This window comes from Parasteatoda tepidariorum, chromosome 8, assembly GCF_982258835.1.
Source record: "Parasteatoda tepidariorum strain Cologne lab strain chromosome 8, Ptep-v5.0, whole genome shotgun sequence".
Lineage (NCBI taxonomy): Eukaryota > Metazoa > Arthropoda > Arachnida > Araneae > Theridiidae > Parasteatoda > Parasteatoda tepidariorum.
The window spans coordinates 26,616,925-26,635,605 of NC_141762.1; the positions used below are offsets into that span (position 1 = coordinate 26,616,925).

The 18,681-nt window shown below is 28.2% G+C and overlaps 1 protein-coding gene across 4 annotated transcripts in view; it reads right to left on the reverse strand.

Moving 5' to 3' along the window:
- LOC107451685 (neural cell adhesion molecule 1) overlaps positions 1-18,681 on the reverse strand; it is a 130,252-nt gene that overhangs the window by 32,371 nt on the left and 79,200 nt on the right. For all 4 annotated transcript variants that reach the window (XM_087150048.1, XM_071180574.2, XM_087150047.1 and 1 more), the window contains exon 2: positions 5,093-5,428. In XM_087150048.1, the coding sequence (XP_087006174.1) occupies positions 5,093-5,428 (336 nt within the window). The remainder of the gene's footprint in view (positions 1-5,092; positions 5,429-18,681) is intronic.

Below are 18,681 nucleotides of genomic sequence, written 5' to 3' on the forward strand. Positions count from 1 at the left end.
TTCTTAGTTATTCAAACAAAATACATGAATCTATGAAATCTTGCAAAAGTATGATTAATTTTAACATTATTACGTTTTTGTAATTCAAAAATTCAAAACGTATTGTAATCAAATATAATGGCTACAATAAATCAATGTTTTTTCATTTTTCCTATATTTTTTTGGATAAATATTATTATGCAAATTTTTCTTTTTATTAAATCTACATAACACATGTTATGCGAACCATAATAAAATAAATTCAATTTTTTCATGGAAAAAGGTGCTGTCAGAATTGTTACTTTTACCTTAATATAATTACGTAAATTGACACTTGTAAATTAAAGACAAATCTCACCAACATTATTTACTTCAAACATAATTATATTTAATTTATTATTAATCTTTGTGACTTTTCGTAGCTGACATGATAGTCTGATCTCTATAGCTGTGTTAGAAGAATTACGTCGGACAATATTTTTTTAAAAATAAAAATGTTATTTATAAATAAAATTACCTGCCAACTCTTCACGATGATTTTATTTTTATATTTGAATTGGTAGCAAAATTTATTAATTATTCTTGCTTAAATAAATGCGGTTTAAAATAATTTTAGCAACCGCTACATTTAAATAATTTTAACACATAAATACTAGGTCCGAAGTTTTTTAAAAGTTTTTTTAATAGTTGGCTAAATTTTAACAAAATACCAGCTCACAATTTTTAAGTGAATTAGCATTTCCTAAACTCTGGGAAGGAATTTTTCTGAAAAGCATAAAAGTTGGCAGGTGCGTTAAAATAAAAATTTATTACTAAATAGAAATTTATTTTTTTAAAACTATGCAACATTACTAAGCTATCGAAAAAAACAAATCCAAAGAAAAGTATTAAATAATAAATATTTCAGTTTTAACATCTTTACTTCTTTTGCGTGATTCTTTTTACGGTATTGGTTTGACCTAATTCTCGAATATCATTGTTTCTTGCATTGATTTTTATTTTCAGGAGCTTTATCAAAAGTCAATGAAGAAAAAAGAAAAAGAAATGAGGACGGATATAAAGAAAACGGAAAAGATATTCAACGAATAACAATATAATGAAAATATATTATTAAAAAAAGTAGAATTCTTTCTAAAGTAGGAAACAAAGATTGAAAATAAGTATTTTTTTTTCACCTAAAAATATCCGCAGATATTTTGGATGCGTTATGTTATAGACGAAGATTAATCTTTTTTCACTAAGATCAGCTACTTAAGTGTTAAAAATGCTCAAAATTATAATTTCAAATTTTTCCCAAATAATTTCTGAAAAAGTATCAGTTATTATTAGTAATTGGAAAGTACTTTCCTTTATTATAACTTCCAACAAACACGAAAATAAAATATATATAAACGATTCAAAGAAATAATTTTTTTTAAATTGCAGATCATTAACGATGTATTCCTAGAATTAAAAAAAAATAGCATAAATTATTTCTAGGAATATTAATATTTTTTTTTGCTGATCAGTTAAATTTGCATTCGGCATGATTTCCTCTTGCAAAACACCATTTAATGATGAAAAGTTATTGTTAAAAATTATAACTGGGAGAAAAAAAACAGGAGGTGTCTGGAATAATTTAATTAAGCCGAGATTGTGAAATAAAAACTAGCTTTATATTTTTGTCATTTGCTTAAACTAAAAATTTAAACAATGGATCAAATGGAAATAATGAAAAATATCAAATAAAATCATACGAAGCAAATTTGAAATGAAGAATCATCGTCAACAAGAATTTTAAAAATGACGATAATTTCAAAATTTACAAAAAGGAAAAAGTAAAATCTATTCAGATATTTTTATAAACAGCTATAAAAAAAGTATGGATAACAATTAAAATAACAAGCAGTTGTTGAGAAATTTCGAAACAATTAAGGGCAAACGATAAAATTGGGTAAAGAGGTTCATTTAACTAGCTTATTGATTGTTTTATTTTGAAAATATTAAATAGTTCATAATAATACAACTCAACTTTACAAAGGATTTCGTAGAAAAAAGAAAATAGAATATAAAACAAGACCAGAAAGTAAAATTTTAATGCAACAACAAATCTCAACTAAGACTAAACATAAAATTTATAATAGAAGCGAATTAAATTTTTGAAGTAAATTTAACGAACAGAAACGGAAAGTAAATATGAAATGCTTAAATGCACCTGAATTAGCAAGGCTAACTTAAAAGTTTGTAGAGCCAAGTCCACATTTTTCTTTCACGGTCTAGCAACTCCATGCAGTTAATAGCACACGGAGTTCAGTTTTATGTGTATTATTACACACCTTAAAAATCATCTCTTATACGCTTCATTTAGCAAAAATACTTGCCATTTTCTTTTTTCGATGGTAAACTTAATGCCAGAATTCGCAACGATCATCGAGCTTTGTTTATCTTCTCAAGTTCGCGCTCTTTGGAAGGCGGAAGGAAGCCAAAATCGAATATTTTTCGTAGGCTCATCACGTGCATTGATTGTTCTTTTTTTTCTATTCTCTTCAAACCTCGTTTGGAGAATTTCAAGTAACGAGGTGCGATTTACGAGGGCTATGATACGAAAATGGGAAACAACAATGGAAAGTTGATTCCACATCAAATTGTCATAAAAAGACACGAATTCTTTTTTAAAGAACAAAATTTTCAAATGTCGTGTAAAATTTAATTAATAATTAAGCTTTTTTTTTTCTTCCTATCCTGGATCCGTAATAAAAGATTAAATTTTCGAAACCGAGATCATAAAATGATTAAAGCATCGTTACGGAGAATTTTAAAATTACTCGCATTTAATAAAAATGTCGTAAAACTAATTAAATATCGGTCGTATTAAAATTAAAAAATTATGCAAACCTTAAAAATTCTGTAACTTTATATTTTGTATTTGTTTTATTATTTTTAAAAGTACATCAGATATAGCTAAATGTTTGTTTAACAACCAAAACCGTTTAACAGACATGTTTAGTATACACTACCGGTCAAAAGTTTGCGAAAATTTTTAAATCTGCAAAGAAAAGGCCTAAATTCAAATGTTCATAGAACTGCGAAAAATCATTCAAATGGCATGAAAATTTGATATGTTCTGAAGTGAACCCTCTACTGTTAGTTACATATGATCAAATTGCAATACTTTGTTTTTTGCGAACTGAATCCAGCTTTTCATCACGGATTGTTTTTATGGTGAAAAAAGTTGTTAAGTTTGAACACTTGCCAAACTTGCAAAAAATATTTTTTGTACTTTCTGTTAATAGAAAATAGTTATTTGAACAGTTCTATGTAAGCCCTCAAAATTTCAAATTGATTCGATTTTTTTTGACGAAGTTATAGAATTTTGAAAAACATGTGTACTTCTCTCGATTTTTGAGCATTCCACATATGCAGTCTTCTGGTCTATACATCTTCTATCAAAGAACTTTTTAATTTTTATGTTTCTATATTTTCAAATAATTAATATTTATCATAAAACAAATACTCTTATTCATTATTGTAATTATTATTGTTTATATTTATTGTTTATATTTATTGCTTACCTGTATTAGTTTTGTTGTGATATTTTTACTTTATATTAAATTAAATTAAAAAGTTATAACAATAATTACATAAATAATTCTAAAAAAATAATAACTATAGTATAAAAAATTTGCATTTTTATTAAACTATTTTATTTACAACAGGTCAAATATTTAACATATTCTTATTCGTATTTTGTAATTAAATAAATTAACTTTTAAATCTTAGATTCCTCGAACCATCCACCTTTTGCTTTTATTATAGCCTTACATATGCATAGCATTCGTTCTAATAAACCATTAATCACTTCAAGTGATATAGAGTTCCATTCCTGTTGTAAAATGTCCCATAACTGACTTCGATTCAAATATCAGAGCATCGTTTGCAAGAACAAACAAATTTTAGATGAAATGTGACATCTATGAGATATTGTTTTAATTATATTCATAATAAGTTCCTTGTAGTAACAATAATTACAATAATAAATAAGAATATTTGTTTTATAATCAATATTAATTATTTGAAAATATAGAAAACATTAAAATTAAAAAGTTCTTTGGTCGAAGATGTATAGACCAAAGGACCGCAAATGTGGAATGCTTAAAAATCGAGAAAATTACACATGTTTTTCAAAATTATATAACTTCGTCAAAAAAAAATAAATCGATTTGAAATTTTGAGGACTTACATAGAACTGTTCAAATAACTATTTTCTATTAACAGAAAGTACAAAAAAATTTTTTTGCAAGTTTGGCAAGTGTTCAAACTTAACAACTTTTTTCACCATAGAAACAACTCATGATGAAAAGCTGGATTCAGTTCGCAAAAAACAAAGTATTGCAATTTGATCATATGTAACTAACTGTAGAGAGTTCACCTTAGAACATATCAAATTTTCATGCCATTTGAATGATTTTTCGCAGTTCTATGAACATTTGAATTTAGAACTTTTTTTTGTAGATTTCAAAATTTTCGCAAACTTTTGACCGGTAGTGTATATATATATATATATATATATATATATATATATATATATATATATATATATATATATATATATATATATATATATATATATATATATATATATATATATATATATATATATATATATATATATATATATATATATATATATATATATATATAAAATACAACGTAAGGGGAGAAAATTAAAAAGCTGTTCTAAACAAAGCTAAAGAATTTTCAAGCACTATATTTATTAACTAGTAAGCTAATTTTTAAAACCATAATTATGAACAGTATTAACAAACTTTAACAGTTGCAGATATTATTAAGCTAGTTTGACCATGTCTGTTAGTTTGACCATGGCCCAATTATGCTCTTTACGTTCAAAGATCACAATTTTAAAAAGAAATCAGAAAATTAGAAGGAATTTAAAACTCCGATTTCCGATAAGTACTGATCGAAATAAGATGTTAATAAGAAATAAAACGTTATTAAGAAATTTACATTACTATGGCAACCTAAAGAAAAAGTTGGCCCAATTATGCTCCTTATTATTTTATTTACTCTAGCTATTAAAATTACAGAAAAAAAATAGAAAATAAATAGTACTTACTTAAAACAGTTACGACGTAAGAAACACTATAGATGTCAACTCCGCTGCCCCCTTCCTTCAACCAGCATTCAAACTTTCCATTGTCTTTGTCATAATTCGCTTGAGATATGAGCAGATCGTATTTGCCCTCTTGAGGGCTGAAGTCTATATTGTAATGAGGGTCCAATGCCGCAGCATTGATAGCTGCATTGTCTTTACCATCTTTATTCACTCTACTCCAAAAGTAGAGCGTAGTACTTGATCCTAAGGCTGAATGAAATCTACAGGGAAGTCGTAAACTTTCACCTTGTACTACGTCCCTGCTATCACCTAGCATAACTTGCCCAGAGCAACAACCTGTAGGTAAACAAAAGTTGTAATCAATATATCGTTTAAAGTTGAATAAATGGCAAAAAGTTTTTTTTTTTTTTTTTTTGGACTTAAAATTGCATTTGCAAGAACCTAATTTGACATCGAAACTACAAGAGAAATTACCCTTCGTTATATTTAAAACAGCATGGTAAGACCCATGTCCAAATTTGACTTAAAACTTGTATTGTAAAAAGCCGATGATTTTGACTTAAAACCACATCACGAGAACTCTCTGTTTTTATTTTTAACATGAAATTATAATGCAATGTTTCACTGTCATTATTTTTATTTAACATTGTAGTACAAGAATCGATTGTTCCATTGCAAGACCGATTGTAGAAATTTGAGCTTAAATTGCATGGCAAAAACCAAATTCTATATTTTAACTAAAAATTAAATTACGATAACTAAACAATTCATAATATTATCATAAACTATTGAAATGTTTTCGATAATTAAAAAATAGCAAAATATATTTTTGCTCGTAATTTAAAGTATCAGAAATATATATATATGAGAAAACCCATCTGCTTCAAAGGGTTAAACATTATTTAAACGTTCTTGTCGCTGAGTCGCCTAAAAAGCAAAATAATGCAAATATTGCTTGTTAAGAATTAAAATCACATACATAATCAATTTGCATGACGTTATGGTAAAACATTACGATAATGAAAATAAATTCTAATTCCAGGTTTACAGTCAGACGTTTCATTACGTTTAGTAATGATAAAAAAGAAAAAAATGAAAAGAAAAAAACTGACCGCCATATGATTTAAGCCTACTGCAAGAAATACAGTTACATTTCCAAATGGGTCATAATCTCAATAGACCCATACCAGTCTAATGTTCGATATACTTACACACAAATAATACATACCGCCTTTCAAACGATAAAATAACCCTACAAATCGTTGAAACCACCAAGTGAATACCAACGTTATGTATGCTAAAACAATTCAGTCAGAAATCGATTTTTCCTTGAGAAGAAAAAGAAAACGATTTTTCTTATCGTAGGTCATTCCATTCGAAAACAGTACCCTGAAAGTACTGCTTCAATCACGCGAATGAGCACCGTCAAAGTATCGTAAAACCTTTAAAAATCAAAGGGAGTCTCTGAGGGCGCAGAACAGTAAGGGCCGCCCCATCCATTTGGAGCAATGAAATTAAAGGAGTGCTTGATATTAAAACATTTTCTCTTAAGAATCACGCTACGTCCGTCAATGGTGTCCCATAAAACGCTACAGTTCTTCGAAGAATGCAATTTGGCTTTTACACCCTGCTTTATTCGATTTTTTATTGTTTTCGGAGAATTTCGGCAAATCACTGATGACGAATTGAAAATTTCCGTAAAGTAACTTTTAAGAACCCTTTTCCTATTACGTTTAACATTAGTCCAGATAATTTACCATTTCCTTTAATTTTTGGACCAGTCAATTTGTTGCTGCTTGATATATATAACAATAATTTAATCGCACAAATGATAAAGTGCAATTAATTTGAATTGATACAAGATTAATTTAGAAGTAATAAAAATTATTAAAAAAAACTTACATTTTTTTTAAAAGGATATAAAATTTACAATAACAAAATTTATTTTTTTGAAAACGCTAAAATCATGTTTTTAACGAATTTTTCTGATTTTTTTATACTCCAAGAGATAATTTACAAATTATCTTAATTTCTCATCTTTTAAAAACAGATACGTATTTTTATAAATAATATAAACATTAAATAAAATTATTTAAAAATGATTTTTAAATAAGTTTTTTCTTAAAAGAATTTTTTTTTTAATTATACATTATATTTTTAAATACATGAATTTATGTTTGATTAAGAGCCCGCTAGGTGGCCGAAATGTAAGGGTGCATAATTGTGAAGCCAATGGTAGCAGGTTCGAATCCCACTAGGGTCATGAATAGTATTACATATTTCTTCAATTTCGAACTGTCTAATCGTATATACATCGTTGTCGCTTAATAAGAATTTAACGTTTGATATTGATCTTACGTCTGATAAAGAGTAATTAATTTTAATTAATACTCGTATAAGAATAATTCATAAAAACATTAAATAAATTTTTTATTAAAAAAACTTTCAAAAAAAGATAATTTATAAATATATATTTTTATAATTGTTAAAATTACGCTGGCAAAAAAGCAAAATTTAGAAGAGAAAAAGTGTGCAACTATTTATTCTTAATGGATCCATAATAGAATTTGTTTAAAAAAAAATAGCATTGAGAGACGGATTATATATAATAAAAATAAGAAAGATCACTTGGTGATTTACACAATTCATAAAACAAGATTTAGAAAATACAAATATGAAATAATATATTCTTCTTTAGAATTTTGAGGTAGTTAAATAAATCAGATTGTTTTTACAAAACTAATAATAATAATAAAAAATATATCAACTAAATCTTTTGCAAATATCGATATGTCTTTCTTGCTTTGGCAAAGGTAATTATCTTTCTTTAAAGATTCCTAAGTACCCCCATACACAAATCTGCTTTTTATTTCTTTTTTAGTCATTTTCGTAACAAACAGATCACTCTCTTTATTTATTTTCGCCAGAAAATGCCATTCAAAACGAGAAAAAAATTCGAAATTAATCCTTGTACTTCTCTTTAAGAAACATTCTCCGGGGATTATAGAACAAGAATAATTATTTCCGTCTTTACTGTTGGCATCAAATGAAGGGAAAAGTTGGGGAAAAAATGCTTTAAGAAGAGTTTATATCTCTCTCCCCCAATACAAACACTAAACGATTCTGTTTCGAAAAAGTTTTTTTTTCACCGTTGGCATCGGAATTTATTTCAGATTAATTTTTTTTCTTCTACGCAGGGATGGCAATTATTTTCACTTTGTGGATACCAGCTCATTTCCATAAAGCTCTTTTCGCAAACGATTCACTCAGTAACTTCTTTTGAATATAGAGAAGACCACTAGGTTACAGTTAAAAGTTTTCTTCGCGTAGCCAGATGACGCCCAAATATATAAAAGAATATTTTTTTATAATATATTTTTTTCTACTTAAAGAAAGTGAGAACTTCTCGGAGAAGCGTTCAAGACAAAGGTTGTAAGGAATGTCGGCATAAGTTTTTTTTCTCTCTCGGCTACCTTTGTAACTGCTGTTGATTCACGGCTATTAGGTTTTTTATTCTACTATTTTTTTTCTTTATTTTCTTGCCGTTTCTTTTCACATTACACCAGGTGATGATATTTTTTCGTCATTATTCTGAGTAAATATATAAATTTTTTATTCGAACATAATGAGCAGGAACACCGAATTAATCGCCTTTAACTCCCCCCAAGGGATTTTTTTTTTTTTTCATATTTCCTTTTTCCAAAACAATTTTACAATTTGTCACAGCTGTTGATTTTGATCTAAAGAAAAATAATGACGAACTATTGTTCTTTACCCTCATAAATGACTGTATTATTGTAAGAAATAAAATATGATTCGAAAAAATTCTAAAAATATATGACGATGTTTTTAATAAAAAAAATTTTTTAAGTTAAACATTCGTTATAAAATAAAATTTAATGTAAATTATGTAAGAATATTAAAAAAAAGGACAAGTTCAAAGTATGGGCACAAGTTCACATTTTTCTACAATTATTCATACAAATTTACATCTACTGGGCAGAGAGCTCGCTTAAATTTCTTTTTTAATTTGAAATAGCAATGATACATTCTAAAACACTCGTTTTGCATATACATTTCCTAAACCGTTTCCACAATTTATTTAAACTCCATAAAGCTTAACAAAAGAAAAAAATTTACTGAGTAAAGTAACTATTCCTTTTAAGATTTAAAAAATAATAAAAATAAGTCAAACTATTCGATACATGTTAAAGCAAGCCTAGTCGCCTACTCCAACTAGGAATAAATGCATATATAAGTCGGTTGGAAATTGAAAAGAATCTATCTATATTTATCAATAGTGCCTTCAGCTTCGTACCCTCACTTTCTCTGGAGATATATCGGTGGTAAGATTCACGCCAAATGTTCCTTGATGGATTCCAAATGCCGCCAAGAAAAATAAAAGAAGTAGCGCCGAAAAATCCATTCGTTCTGTTGAAAATCGAACGTCAATTTGGATCGTTGATCATAAGTGATAGAATACAGCATCCATCCTTTGCTAAAAGTGGATATCGAAAGGTTTTCTACCTTCTTTTAACAGACTGGTGTTGGAAAAGAAATTATAGCACTAGTCATAAAAAGATCTGGCGAATGTAAAAGAGACGGAATTTTTGTTATTTGATTTACAAATGATGAAATAATGTTAGAAAATATGCGTAAAAATAACATTACGTTTGTCTTTTTATTTTATTATTGTTTTCTACTGCAATGATATCGTTTGACAAATTATTTTAACCCGTTCGATTGATATTATTGCTCGTTATGAGCTGTGCGGGGATATTATTTAATATTGTTTAAAGCAGATACTTTTATTTATAATTTTATAAATATGCTTTTAAAAATCACCATGATAAAATCCATTGAAATAAACAAATAATAAAAATATTCTGTCTGATTTGAATATCGTTTGACAATTTTTTATCGTTTGGGTTTGGTTTAGAAATCGATTAATAGTTGAATAAGATAAAAAAAAAAAATTTATAATAGTTCTCATAATATCTTTTGATAAATTATTTTAACTCGTTAAATTGATAAAAGTAGGATCTACTGATAACATTGATGATTATAATTTGTGCGGTGATTTTGTTTAAAGCAAATACTTTTACTTACAATTTTATAAACATGCTTTTTAAGTCACAATAATCAAACCCATTGGAATGAGCAAATAATACATATATTCTAACTGATTTGAATTATTTGACGATTTTAAATCTAAACCAAACCGTTTAGGTTAATAGATTTTGTTAATTAGGTTAATAGATTTAGTTTAATAGATTAGAAATAGATTTCGTTATGCAATTGGGTACTTGCAACTCGAGAAGAAGTGAAGTGATTATGCTTAATCATGTGACTTAAATCCGATTTAATTGGATATCTGTGAGCTATGTCACACGTTTGTGTCGAACCTAATTGGGTATACTATAGCCTACGTCACAGGTTGTGTTATTCCTACTAAATTTAACCCATGAACGGCATTTTCTGCGAGCCTAACTTCAAGCCACAAATAAACAAACGAAGTGTTTGATCGTTTAAATAGCTGCTCGCCAGATTTTATTGCATTATAAAGAAAAGTAATTGATATTCGATATTTGATTAATAATTGATTTATGTGGATAGTGGCATAGAATTTAGCATTGCGTCATGGTAAATGTTATTCCTACTAAGTGGAAGTAGTTGTGTTTTTTTTATATTATACCCAATTGGCTTCTGAATCGAGAAAGGCCACGATTTACCTATGATGACGTCACTTGCAGGGATTCAATTTCTTTTTTAAATACAATTATTTGTTTCCAGATTACAAAATTCTTTACCTTACAAAATATGATTTTAAACTTCTAAAAGAAATCAAGATTTCTTAAAACAAGAAATTTTATTATTTAAGAACAAATATTATAAAAATAAAATAGCGTACATAAAACACTAAATACAAGAATAAAGAGTGGTAGTACCTTTAAGTAATAGTACCCTTAAAAAATCGAGAAAATTCTTTAGTGACAATTTATGTAAATATACAAGAACAAATAAACTTTTCATGCATGAATTATTATGTATATAATATTCTAGATATAAAAAAAGAACTACAAAACATAGTTTTTTCCGTTTTTTCTAATAAATGAAGAGAAAATATATTTTAAAATAATTCTTTCAAAAGATGACTTCATTACAATTTCAGTATCCTAAAATAAATTGAGATACCATCGAGAAAAGAAAAAAAAATTAGAAAAAAAATAATTACATAAATTAAGATAACGCATATAAATATATAATAACAAAAGTATCTCAATTTGAGTCCATTAATTTTAAATCTTTCAGAAAGAAATATCTGTTCATGTGCATGCAAGTGTAATGATAAATAGTTATATGAGCAAAATAAAATGTTGTAAATAGATTGTTTAAAGGGTAAAAGAATTTCCCATTGTCAAGTGAAATACGGTATTGCATATGACGATTAATAACAACGGAAGAAAAACCATTTGATTTTTCTTTTTTTCGGTAGTTTTTGTTACTATGAGTTTGTAAAACTTTGGATTTGGCCCAATTTTCAATGACGTGAAAGTTTCGTAGCGGCAAACTGGAGCGTGAAACTTTAAATTGTTGAGCAGAAAACTTTTTTTAGAAGAACGAGTATTGCTTGAAATATTAGTTAAATGATAATTACTTTTAGTAGAATGTTAATAAAAAAATGTAAAGATGTTTCAAGTGGAGACTTGGCACGATTGAATAAGTTTTTAAAGGTGAGTTTAAAAATAAAAAAAAATGCTGTGTTAAATTACGTTTTGTAGATTTCCTCGTCAGTTGTAAGAACTTAACTGACGTTTTCCAAAAAATAAAAATAATAAAAAACGAAATATTTAAAGTTGTAGATTCAATAAACTTTTTCGATGGTAGCTATTTTTTTAAAATTCCTTTTTATAATTGAATTTCGGCTTGATTCCTGTCGATATCTATAAAAATATATCTATATATCTATATTGCGAAAAAATATTAAAAATGAAATATTGCAATTTTTGTAACACATTTTTGTTTCTCTGTGTTTCTATTTTTGTAACACAGAGACTCAGTAAAAGAATTTTCAGCATTAGTATGTAAGGTATAGGCCGAAAAATATTTAATTAAGTTTAAATATAATTAATTGGAGTATAATTAATTTAATATAATAATTTTATTGAATATAATTAAATCCTTGTTAATTACGTGATAGAAATAAAAGCTCAAAACCAACACTGATTCAGGTTTAATCTTAAGAGAAAATGTTGACGTATTATTTTCAGAAATTTGAGGCCAAAAATAATCTGCAACTAAGTACAGCTTTGCATGGTCAACTTCCGTCTTAAATAATAACTACTCTTTAAGCTTGATCATAAATTAAAACCAATTTTAGAAACCAACACACAATTCTGTTCTTCAGATATGCAAAGACGCATCATAACCATACATTTTTCCATCAAAAAACTCAAGTCATAATACCGTTACACTAAGGGAATCTTTCAGAATATATTTTAATGAACAAAACAACTACGTATTAGAAATTACATAGCTCGGTTTCTGCTACTTGTCATGAAGTTCATAAAATAAAAAATGTTGGTCTTAACGCTGCGGAGAGTACACTTTGCAAACCACTGTTCCAATATCTATTTTCTAAGCTTATTCAACAATTAAGAACAATTTTTAAAATCAATACGCAAATCTGTATTTCATATGTGCCAAGAGGCATTAGCAATGCACTTTACAATTAAGAAACTGGAGGCATAATACGTAACGCTAAAGGAATCTAGATTATAAGCTGTAATCTTTTAATGGACATAATTACTACGTATTCGAAATAGGTAGCTCAGTTTCTGTTACCTGGTCATACCGTCATGTCAATGAAAAAACAAATGTTGGTCTTAAAAGCACTGCGGAATTCGGAAGCACTGTCTTAAAAAATACCCACTTTCTAAGGCTACTTAACAATTAAGAACAATTTTAAAAATCAATGCGCAAATCTGTACTTCAAATATACAAAGACACATTACCAATTAACAATTATCCCACCAAGAAACCAAAGGCATAGGCATAATACGTTACGTTAAAGGACTCTTCCAGAATTAAAGACAATCTCTTAATGGGTAAAATTATTAATTATTTTAAGTAATAGGATAGTTCGCCTTCCAAGACGAACAACCATCTGAAATCTGAGTTGTTGTTAGATTAATATTTGGTAAATAATAATCCGATTACAATGTAGATATCAAACCCATTTACTGAAGATATTTAGATTATAATTATCAGTTCAGAAGATCTTATTTACTGAAAATAACTTGTGCGTCAGAAGAGATTTTCTAACAGATCTGAATAATGGCCAGCTTGCAAGCAATTTTCTTTCATTTAAACAGAGTTTAAAAAATTAATGTGAATTAGTAAAAATAAACAAAATATTTGGAAACTTGCAAAGCTAAATGAAATGTTAGTTTATTTACACATTTTAGACACTTCAGATTTTTAATACTTATAACTTATAATGTATATTATTACCGTCATTAGTAATTTATAATTTTAAGTGTAATAAATAAAATTTTCGGTTACTTAAAATTTAAAGTAATTTTCAAACTTTAGAGCTTATTAGAACTGACTTTTTTTATAATTTAAATTTTCTAAATACTAATGTAGGTAAAACAGAATTTGCCGTGAAAAATTTCTCTCGCGATATAGTGTCCTCTTAAGATGTTGTCTCTGCCAGCAAAGATACTACTTGACTGACTATATTTGACTTACATCAGTAATAAATATTCTACACACTATAACTGCTATTAAGTTTATATCTATTACGGATATTTAGACCTATTCCTATCTGGTACGTATACTACCTGCTACTGCTTATTTTATACTCGCTACAATGTAAATTCAAATTCGCTCATTACGCTACGGAACATGAAACAGCGCTCAAATAGAATAGTAAAATAATGAACCTGAAAATAACCAATTTGCCAAAATGGCTCGATAATGATTCGAACAATCTACACCCCCGAATGCCTTAAAATCATTGCACAAAAACTAATCACGTAAAAAACATCCATTTGACAAACATGCATTTCACAAGAATAACCTAATAATCACTTTTCCAAGAAGAACGTTCGCATCGACAGGCACGTTCCAGAAATTGACAGGTAAAAGTTCCCAGGGGATGATGCATGGTACTAGCATCTTCCGCACACCCGGAACTATTTTTAGGACTTTTATGGCCGGTCTTTCAAGATCGACACCCATCCTGAAGTCTGAATAAAGTCCCAGATGAATATTTCAAATGTTACCACGTCCGCCTATAAAAGATTTCACTGGGGAAGGGATTAAGTCTGGAGTTTTCTGGAAGATTGAGAAGCGGTCACGTGCCTCCTCCATCGTGGCAATGCAGAATCTACTAGAATAGAGGCAGTTAGTGTGCTATGGCCTAATACAACTAACACTGCAGTTTCTAATGTACCACGTTAGAATTTACAATCTGGTTCAGTATGGAACCAAAGTTTATTCTTTTGCGGGGAGTTTTAGTTGGATGAGTGAGAAACATTGGAAGTTTTTAGAGTACATAAGAACGCTTTCGTGATTTTGTTTAACAGCGTAAACTTAACAATTTTAATGTATTACAGAAATTAATAAAATAAAAATAATAAACTCGAAAAACCAGATAGTTTTTTTAAATTTAATCATTTAAAGGCTTTTTTATTCAAAATTGTAAGGACAAAATTTTATTTTATTTTATAACCGTCAATGAACAGCCAAGCCAATTTTGAGTTTAGGACTAGTAATGTTCAATCTCGCAGCCTTGTAATTTTGATCCAGAAGACAAGGGAACTCCAGGACAAGTAGGTCTACGTGGAGGACTTTTTCATGGAACTAACCAGCATTTGCGTTACATGCAGAGAAAAACCACGAAAACGGCCCACGGTTAGCTTGACAACAAGGGGACTTTAACCTATTATCCGTCTAAGACTGAGAATAGTTTACGACAGCAATGTGGTCGGTGCCAGCAGGGTGCAGAATTCGTCTCGACCAATCATCGCTGGGAAATAACCTAATATAAAGAACACATTCGAATTCAGAGCATCAATATCTACTGGGGAAAAATGTTACTTTTGTTCTTGTTATTACCACCTTAAAAAGAAAAAGCAACTTTAAAGCTAATGATCTTACAAAAATCTCTTTATTGTTATTATCATTTAACATTTATTTGTTACAAAATTAACATTATTACAAAGAAAACATTTTAGAAAAAGAAGGAAAAAAAAAAGAATGAGATTAATCACAATATGCAATAAATAAGGTCAATCTTTAGGTTGATTTTGTAAGTAGTGTTTCCATTTTAAAAAAGTATCGAATTCTCACTTCAAAAATAACAGCACCGTTTTCTAAGTATCGAAACAACTATCATTTGCTAGAAAAGTTCGTGAAACAGGAAATTTCCTAAAGTAGTTTTTACTGGCAAAGTTCCCGGTAAACCCAAACTATCTTTTTTTTCCCTAACAAAACATTTTCTATGGACATAAAATCTAAACAGAAAAACTATGATCAAAGGACGGAAACTTCGGTAAGTGAAACAAAATGAATACTTGACTAACTAAATAAATAAAAAAAGCAAAGAACAAAAAAGTCTAAGAGTACATGCTTTACAATTTTGAAGTATCAAGGAACATTAAAAATATTAACTAAAATAGATTTTTTTTTTCTTTTGTTTGCAATTTATTTCAACTACTTTGCAGCGATGTTTAAATTTGTCGGCAGCTTTTATATAGTTTTAACCTAGTTTAGTATGCAAAGTTATTGCTTTAAAAATTTCAATCATCGCTACGATAAAATTTTGCATAGGAAAATTTTTTACTTCATTTATTCAAAATTATAGTAAATAAAATAACATATTTATTTTATTGAAATACATTTTTATTATACTATTTTTTAAAATAAACTAAACAATTGTAATTTTTTTTAAAAATAAATAAAATATTTAAGATTATGATTACTTATTTTTCAGATAAGATTTTCTGATAAGATTTTATCTACATAATAATTTTACATCGCACCAAAAATCCCAAGTATTTCTCAAGAAAAAGTTGTCAACGCTTGAGTCAGACGCCCGAAATTAAAATAAATATGTAAACACCAGTCGCAAATTAATATTTAAATGACAAAATCAAAGACGTTATTAAAATCTGTCGAACCAATATAGATTTCAATCACAATTGGGAAGAGTTTATTAAAAAAAGCTGTGTTCTAATTATCTCTTTTCACAGCTGTTTTTAAGTTTGTTCAAGAAAAAAAAATTCTGCTTTTGATGCTTATAATTTATTTTCCTGTGAACAACCTTGTTAATGATTCGTCGTATTTTTAAAACTCCCCCTCCACCTTAAAATATTAATGTGCGACTTCTAATGTGTGTATTTATTAATTTTTGCACGAATATTTAAAAAATATATACGTGTTTTAATTACGGAACCAGCACTCCGGTGACGTAGTCGATAAAGATGTAACGCACTAATCTGGTGGGATAGTAGGTCGTGAGTTCGATTATGGCAGACTACTCAACCGGCGTAAACATGCATCAAATTGCAAGTTAAATCTGTCGTGAAAATCATCTCGTTATTAGAGGCGTAAGCGTTTGGAGGGGTTAGAACCAGCTCAGGCGTTGTCCTCGTCATCTGACCGCGATCAGAGTAACTTGATTATTCCTACCGCGATCGTTTGGGTGATGTAAATTATGGAGCATCCTACTAATTATGTAACGCTATTTTTGTAAATAAGCTTTAAAGCTTTAAATAAAAATAAGAACCTTTTCTTGCTTTAGTAAAGAAGGCTTACTTTAAGTTAGTTTTATGAAATAATGACACCACCATCTAACTTGAACCTACATTAAATTTTTCTATTAAATTAAAGAATTAAAAAAGTAAAAACCCTCAATCATTCACAATATCACATTATTACGTACGAAATCTAATTACATCTTTTAGACAGATTATTGAGATTCCATTTTTTCCTATTGCCTCAATGTAAAATTACGAGCAGAAACAAATATTTTAAATGAAAGTATTTAAATTAATATTTAATTGATTAAACCAGTAAGGCGAGAGAGCAAAAATAAATATTAAACTTAAAGGAATGCCAAATATTGAGCGACCGATAAGTTTCTGTCGCCAAATTTAATCTCTAAGATTAGTTTAAGTCGAGTTGGGCGACAAACAGTTGAATAATTGACAGCAATTAACACTGGGATCTTCTTAACGCCAGCACGTTAATGAGGTTATTTATTTTCGGGTCGTGGCAACAAGGTAAAACGTAAGTTTCATTTCTTTGCTGTTCTTTTTTTGTACCCTTTGCGTTCCTTTACAAGGATTTAGTTCCAATGGAACGACTGCTTCAGAAATTAAGTGCTAATTAAGTCTTAAATTATTCTAGCTCAACTTGTCAAAGTGAATGCTGAAGTTTGCAAGTAGGAATGAGAATTGCTTGTTCGTTTGAATCGCTGCGAATAATTTAAGAAGTCAAGTAAGATAAACGATTTCGAATAAAAATGAAAGGTTTATTTTTAATTAAGAACTAGTCAATGCCCAAAGAAAACTCCCTAATGAGGCACTAAATTAAATAAATGAAGAACCTGTCTTAAAACTTAAAAATTTATGGTTAAAGAATATAAAACGTAATTAAATTTTAACAAACTTAATCAATAATGGTTACTTAAGAATCATTTGTTAATCATATTTAACGCATGGAACAAACACACTCTAGAAAAATGAAACAAACAATTTAACTTGAAAAAATTATTTCGATTTATAGTTTGAATGGAAATAAAAGAAGGTTGACATATTTTGAACATCTTAACACGACGTCGTAAAGATGGCATTAATGTGAATGAAAACGTACAGGCTAGAAAAGGCAGAATAGCTAACAAACAATACGGAAGGAAATTAAAAGGGAAAAAACCAAGGTATCCAATGGGGTATTGTTGGCCAAAGAAAGAATACCATTCCAATGACATGAACTGGAATCAATTATTAGAGAATCGACATTGTGATTGGAATGAAATAAGACTCAAGGGCATCAAAATACATCAGACATAGAATCAGAGGTCTGTCTAGGTTTTTCTGAGAGATACCTATTTTGTGAAAATGTTGACATAATTTGTGAACAATTAACAATTATATTGAAAAATCAACACAAAAATATGGATTTATCGTTTCTTAAGGGATAAAAAAATAAAATTTTAAGAAAATTTATTTTGTGAAACTACCGTTTTCCCTAGAGTTGAATTTGTGAAGGTACCGCTAAACGGTAGTAAATTCGGCCCATACAGATCCCTGAGAATGATTTCTACAGTTCAAAGCTACAAAATTCTTTTGTATAGTTAATGGTAAATTCCCTCTATGCTATTTTATGATTCATTCTATAAAGTTTTGGAGCGTGCTGAACCTTAATATTGTTCATATAATATATATATATATATATATTGAAGAAGAGCCCTGGTGACATCTAAATTGTGGTACTGATCGATCATCATTTTAGATCTTCGAGGACTTTCGATCATCATTAAGGATGAATTCTAGACCGGTTGCAAGAATTCATTAGTG